General features: G+C 39.0%; 1 protein-coding gene across 1 annotated transcript in view; it reads right to left on the reverse strand.

The window, feature by feature from the left end:
• LOC109471240 (unconventional myosin-XV-like) overlaps positions 1 to 7236 on the reverse strand; it is a 32868-nt gene that overhangs the window by 6714 nt on the left and 18918 nt on the right. Inside the window, exons 9-11 of the mRNA XM_019770519.1 lie at positions 7162 to 7224; positions 4250 to 4383; positions 1525 to 1620 (exon numbers count right to left, since the gene is read on the reverse strand). Of these exons, the coding sequence (XP_019626078.1) occupies positions 1525 to 1620; positions 4250 to 4383; positions 7162 to 7224 (293 nt within the window). The remainder of the gene's footprint in view (positions 1 to 1524; positions 1621 to 4249; positions 4384 to 7161; positions 7225 to 7236) is intronic.

The raw sequence follows: 7236 nt of genomic DNA on the forward strand, positions 1-7236 counted from the left end.
GGGTACCACATGTTACTGTACCCTAATTGTACCTGAGTGTGTATCTTTACAAACGTAGCGCTGGAAGATATTGCTCATAATAGTTCATTTAAAATCATAACTAAGTTTTGTCTTAAAATCTTTCCCTTTTAATCGAAAGACTTTCAATTGTGTGGCAAAAAAATATTGGAAAATGATGTCTTATGTTATAGAATGCCAAAATCAATTCCAAAGGAAAGAAGAAAACTATGAGATGAAAATGAAGAGAGAGTCTATTATTTGCCATAGCATGTGTGTTTCGTCATTATTTAATATTCCTGACCACCTAGATTTTATAATTTTATAATCATTATGAAGTGACTGTCTCATTTCCCGTCGGATGAACAGACGAATCACATGACCCCTACCCTGCTATACTAACTATTCCACCCCCTTTACCCTCTGACCCTTCCCCCTACCCCCTGTAAGGTCATTTGTGGCTCAACCTTTCTCTGTACAGTCACATTCCCACCCAACCCTCCCATGACTAATCTGAGAACACCTGGATTCTAAGGCCACTAATAATGTTTCCTTTCTTCTCATCTCATATTGACATCACAACAGCAGCAACACTTACTGTTATATGTTGAATCTTATATTTTCTTCATAGCACATGTATGTATGCTCTCACTTGTACCTGCAACATAGCTTACAATGTACGTACTCAGTTGTAACATAACCTTCTGCCTTGCTAGCGCTCACAGTGCAAACAGTTTGCTGTACTGAGCAGTATGTTGTGTAGTTGTAACCTCTGTATGGCATTATGCTAGGCCCGTGTTTTGTTTATCGTAATTGAAGTTTGACCTGCAACGGTCACCGTGTAACTTACTAAGTACTACGGTCAGTTGTTACTCAGGCTGTGCCTGTGTTACTCAACATTGCTTACTAATAGGTATATTGTTTTTTGCAACTGTTCTGGCCAGGACATTTCCAACCTTGATCACAGCGATGAGCTTTTGAGACTTCACCGTTTAGAAGTTAGTTACAAGTCAGGATGCGTTAAACATCCGCTGGACAGAGCCTAGCTTGGTTTAACTGACCAGCCTGACTTTGGCTTAAGCAATTGGCAATCAGGGTAAAATGGGTTGGAAGCTAACAGCATTACTTGTTAGTAGTATGGAGAAACTTTTTATTAGGCTCGTGTATAAGAATGTACAAGCTTTAAGCTGAGAACAACAGTGTATTTACAGTAGAAAGCTATCTGTTGCTGAGTTGAAGACCCAACAAATGCCGGCTTTACTGAGGTGACGGTGAGCTCACTACCCTATTTGTGTGGTTTTGTCTGTGAAATATAGAAACATATATAGCTCTCCTCGGAACTTGTGAAGGAGAGAGGGCAACTTCTTCTTTTTTTCCAAACTTTTTTTATTTGCACGCTCATATTAGTTTTGGGATTCCAAGTGGATGCCATCCATGTAATCAAAATACATGTACATGACCTATAAAGTGATTACATTGTAGAAGGTACAAAGTTGTGTACATGTAAGGTACAGTACATGTACTTACCATCTTGAATACGGCAATGGCCTGGTGTGCATCATCATTATTCATCCTATGGAAGGGGGCAGAGATTGGCTTCTTTGTCACTCCCCATTTCTCTACCTAAGGGTAAAAAATAGTCAACATTAGAGAAGTCAGAGTGGCTTTGACAGAAGGATAGCCTATACATGTAAAAACAACATTATTATAGTCTTTTCACCCTAATCATGACATAGTACAGCCCTCACCAAATATGTTGTGTTTTCACAACTATTTGTTGCAACTTGAAGTAAAAAAAGACTTTAAGACATCTTCCAATTTACTCATGAATCCTCATAAAATATCAATGAATATGGGTGCCTGGACATTTCTCTTGGGAGAAAATGTACACATTTTTTGTTAGAATTTATCTATAAGCAGTCATTCTATATACAAAGAGACTTTTGTAATTCATTCGTTTTTAAAAAGCCTTTGTATTTCTTTTAAAAATGGTCGCCCACATCATTATAATGAAACATTCCAAACAATTTTTTCCCAGCAAAACCTTGGCCTTAAAGTGGAACTAGAGGTGAAGCATGGGGGATGTAGTTCCAGGAGAGGTGGAACTACAGTCAACCTTTTCACACTGGCCACCATCCCATGATAACTAATGAGACATCATGGAGAAACCAGCCAGTTTGCCTAGACTGCTGGACAATGTTTTTGTTCAATGTACACTGTGCCATGTTCCACCCTCCCCACATGCATTTTCCACAGAACTGAAGATGCTTACGGCAGTTGACATTAAAACATCTCGACTTGGGAATCATTCATGTCTCAGTCATGTTGTGTGGCAAGGTGACCACCTTTCTTCGTTCCCCTGGGTGGTTTGACTGTTCACCCAAACTGCGACCAAGACCAAACCAAGAGCTTCTGTGTTTAAAGGGATTACATCTGAAGGGCAATGCATATAAACCAGGGACATACACGTCAGATACAAGTATAGAAACAAAGTTTAGGACAGCGAGTCCCACTCTACCATAGTTCTTGGAAAGAACGAATTTCAAACACCTCAATCCTTGCTTGATAAGGCCACAGCAAGTAAATTTTATGGATGACATCCCCTGCAGGCTCCAAATGTAATGCGAAAAACAAGGCAGGATAAAAAAAACAAGATTCCTACATTTTCAAATTTTTAAGCTTCCTGCAGCTTGTTTTCTAGCAAGTCTGCTTTGGTGGAGTCTGTTTGAATTCCCCTGTTGAAATTCTCATAGCTCATTTCAATATACACAGTCAAGAGCAGGCCCTGGCAAACTCCGTGACATCCCATGTCAAGTACTAGTGAGTTACACATTCAAACTTCCAAATTCTTGATCCAGAGGCAGAGTCAAACCACTGGGCTATCACTGTTGGTCAACATAATGGCACGTTTTGTAGCTGGATAGCAGTCAGGAAAACATCCGTAAATAATTTCATCAGGTTGTTAGACGACTGAATAGCAAAGTATTTTCTTTTATCACAACCATTTATTTTTCACTAGCCGACGTTTCGATGACCGTCTGTCATCTTCATTAGGGCAATTCTCACGGTCATCGAAATGTCGGCTAGTGAAAAATAAATGGTTGTGATAAAAAGAACTTTGCTATTCAGTCAGGAAAACAGTTGTGATCCCAACAGATGTCAAACCCACAAGAGGGGGCAGTATTGAGCTGACAGCTGGACAGCAGTGTAGTTCCATGGTCGGGGTAACTAGTCATGGATATTATGTTATGTGGTTCCAGTGTCCTTCCAGTGTCTTTACTCCATACTGTTAACTTTGTAATGTCTTTGTACATTTCTTTTCAATTGTAATACATGTAGTATATATCAATCTAATGTGTACACCACAGGAAAAATAGCCTCTTATGAGGCTAATTGTGGATCTAAATAAAACTCAAACTCCAAGCTAGATGCTGTTGTCTTATACTTGATGCATACTGGAATCATGTCCCTATGCAGTTCCACCCTACATGTAAGTCCAGGGTTTGTATGGGCTGAGTGGACGACTCCGACAGGGCCAACTACAGCATTTTTAAGAGTTCAAGCAAGGACATTAAATAACAGTTCTTGATTTAAGCAAAAGTTTTAGAAAAAAGGAAAAGCAACAGGCTGAGCATAGATTTGAATTTATCTGGTTGAAAATGGGTTCAAGATCAAAAAACAGGTGACTTTATTTGAGTCTTTCCATCTTACTTTTTGTACTTTTCAGCAGCACAGATTTTTCTGCAACTGGCAACAAATCAGGGGATTAATTTGATTGGGATGTGTAATCAGAAATTTACAATTGTTAGTTTGATAAGCAAATTTAATATTCCACACTGCATTAGCCAAAAACTATGTATTGCCTATACATTTTGTATTTGAGAAAGGAAAATACTACTGTGTAACAAAATACAGCCCAACAAACTTTATTGCACAACAGTTGTACAAGGTACAAAGTATGACAACTATTGCTGTATAACAGAGTGAATTGCACACATGACAATATTTGAGACATACATGTACAGTGGAAAGTGATATTTCCCTCCAATTAGTCCTGGATTAAATGGACATACATATACACGTATAGTGTAACAGACACACTGGAGTTGGTTTCTATATTCAAACTGTCACAGCTTTGTGATTGCGCTATGGATGCCAAAGCTCTTTATGTTTGAAAGGTTAGTTTTCTTGTTGATAACATTTACAAACAGCTCAATTCTAACAACACATACATGTAAATGGAGCCTCCTACCTTGAGATATATGCTGATGTACTTGGAAAGTTGATGCCAGTCCACATCAGCCGGGAGAGAAAATTTGCCTGGTTGCTCTGCAACATGGCTGAACACTTTCACAACATTTCTGTCCGTGTGCTGAGGGTGCCATGCTGTTCAAAATACATTCACAACAACCCGTCACATCTTCTACTCTCCAAGCAGAGGTTTGGGTTTTTGGTTATTTTTGGTGTTTTTAGTCTTTTTTTACCAGGGTTTCTTTTTTGCACTGGAATTTTTTGGGGGGTTGGGTGAAAAAAATTCCAGTGCAAAAACAGCAACCCCGATCAAGAAGCCTAAAAACACACCAAAAATTACCCAAAACCCAAACTTCTGCTTGGAGAATACAAATCATAAACTTGTGTACATCAACATAATTTTTTTATAATAATGATAATGGAGGTTCGTCAATGAAATGATTGAACATATAAAAGAAAGGGTGTCAAAGCAACAAATTTGAAACTTCAGGAAATAATGCTAACATTGCTTATCCATACTGGAATTAATATTCTAAGGCCAAACCAATTTAATTTATTGGTTGTCAGATATTTTCAGAAAAAATATGAAGTGACAGGGCAAAAAAAAATAAAAATAAAAACAGGTGTAGGCATCCTTTTCAGCCCCAAATGCTATGAAAGGAGCCATGAAGTCAACACAAAAGGCTGGGTTAATACTTAGACAATGAATTTTGAACTTTTAATCAAACCAATGCATTGATAGATGCAACAACTAGGATTAGTAGTAGGAAGAAAAAACTATAACAACTAGGAAGGACTTTCCTCAACTGATGTGGGGGGGAGGGGCAAAATATTGAGCATTTTCGAGTTAATCCAGAACCAGAATCTTTCTTTTTTTTTGCAAATTGGAAAAAAAATGAAGAGGCGAATCCAAGAACCAACTAATTAAATTGGTATGGCCTAAGGAGCAACAAAATCAACAAACTGAAGGAAACATGCTTAGGTTGAATTGTACCTACTGGTATGTGGGTCAATCATTAACCTTGTTAGCAAATTTAAACATTTTTATGTAATGGAGGTGCCCTAACATTGCACGCTTTTCATGCACTCCAACTCACGATCGCTAACGTTAGTTGTCAGAAGGTGGTCAAGTTTTGATGAATAAATTTTGAAGACATTCATGTAAAGAAAATACTCAGATTAGAAATGCATGATTGTTCATGAGCCCTTCTTGCTCCATGTTACAAGCGGCATTTACTGTGAGACGTTTTCGTTTGATGTTGTGAATGTTTTTTACAGTTTTTTGTAGGTAGTGGCGTCGGTGGTGCAACGGTTAGAGCGTTGGACTCGTTGGTCCCGGGTTCGATACTCACCGTGGCCCGACGTTGTGCCCTTGGGAAAGGCACTTTACACGACTTCCCCACCTATACGATGGAGTGACGCACACCGAGCCTCCTAGGCTAATCTGTCTGTCAGGGTGCCAAAAACACCTTACGGATCTGGTGCGCCAATGTGACAACATCTCATATTGGCCACTGAGAGCCGTAAATTTTTTTTTTGTAGGTAGCTTGTAGTGTGGATAAAGAAGTTTAAGTTCGAAATTGGGCATTGTAGTGGCTTTCTAAGGCATTGCACTGGCACTCTTAGGTTTGACATGCTTCGAATGTTATGTGATTGTTATGTGATTGATTGTTATATTAATTTGGGGTAACTTCTTTTTTAAGCTGAATTTATTCTAATACTGAATGTGTAAGGGTTGATTACATTGTATGTCACAATAATCATTGTGACTATTTTGGAAAATGTCCGTACTCGTGTAACGTGTGTTTCTATACACGTACATCCCTTGGTTCACATACCAGCAAAAGTCAAACTATATACATGTACAGCAACATATTTCTGATAACCCAAGCCCATATATATGACAAAGGTATATGAAGTCATCAACCTCTTGTTTACCTTTTCTTTAGCAAAACCTGTGGCAACAATCACGGAGTACGTAACATGTATGCATAATAAGATCAGTAAAATTTCTGTGCGAAGTTAGGGCACTTGTGAAGTTAGGGCACCCCCGTTACACAGTTATGCAATCTTTTACTTATTTCATTTTCTTATCATAATGGAAAAGTGCTTGTATGAAATGTCATTCAGTTTCTTTTTACAAGACTGTGTAATATAAGGCTGTGAACCACTGGATTCCCATTTTTCTAAAAACTCTGCATTTGTGCAGTCTACATGTTGTTAGAAGTGAGTTGGATTAAAGAATACAAAAGGGTTTTACATTGTATATACAGTTACTGTAACACATTACAAGCTACAAGTATGTCAGTCAAACCTGTCCAAGCTGGCCACCTAGGAGACCAAGAAAAGTGGTCACGTTGGACTGGTGGTCTCCTTGAAGAGGTCGACCTCACAACATGACTGAGACATAAATGGTTTCCAAGTCGAGATGTTTTAATGTTTAATGCTGTAAGCATCTTCATTTCCGTGGTGAATGCATGTGGGGAGGGTGGCACATGGAACAATTTACGTCTAACAAAAACATCATCCAGCAGTCAAGGCAAACAGGCTGGTTTCTCCATGATTTCTCATTAGTTATCATCAATAATCAGCATGACCGAAAATGATTTGGTCACCTACCCGCCAGGGCAGGTATCAGGCCTTGAGCAGACCCGTCGCGGTCACGTTGGCCAGGTGGTTACATTGGACAGGTTGCTTAATGTTTGCATCAATGGGGAAAATTTTGGGGACCGAGAAAAAGCGGTCACCATGGACAGGTGGCCAGCTTGAAGAGCCACCGTGGTCACTTTGGCAGGTTTGACTGTACATGATGGTACACAATGCTGTTATTCTGTATGTCAGCCTTAACAAAACTCGTTTGCATGTGACCAGGGGAGATACAGGCACATTTTGTAAATGATGAAGCCCACTCACATTTGATACTGTCAAAGATGTAGGAAAGTTCTGCAGGAATTTCCATATGACTGAAGTCTGTAACTTCACGAGCTT

The sequence above is a fragment of the Branchiostoma belcheri genome, unplaced genomic scaffold (assembly GCF_001625305.1).
Source record: "Branchiostoma belcheri isolate BF01 breed outbred unplaced genomic scaffold, Haploidv18h27 scaffold242, whole genome shotgun sequence".
Lineage (NCBI taxonomy): Eukaryota > Metazoa > Chordata > Leptocardii > Amphioxiformes > Branchiostomatidae > Branchiostoma > Branchiostoma belcheri.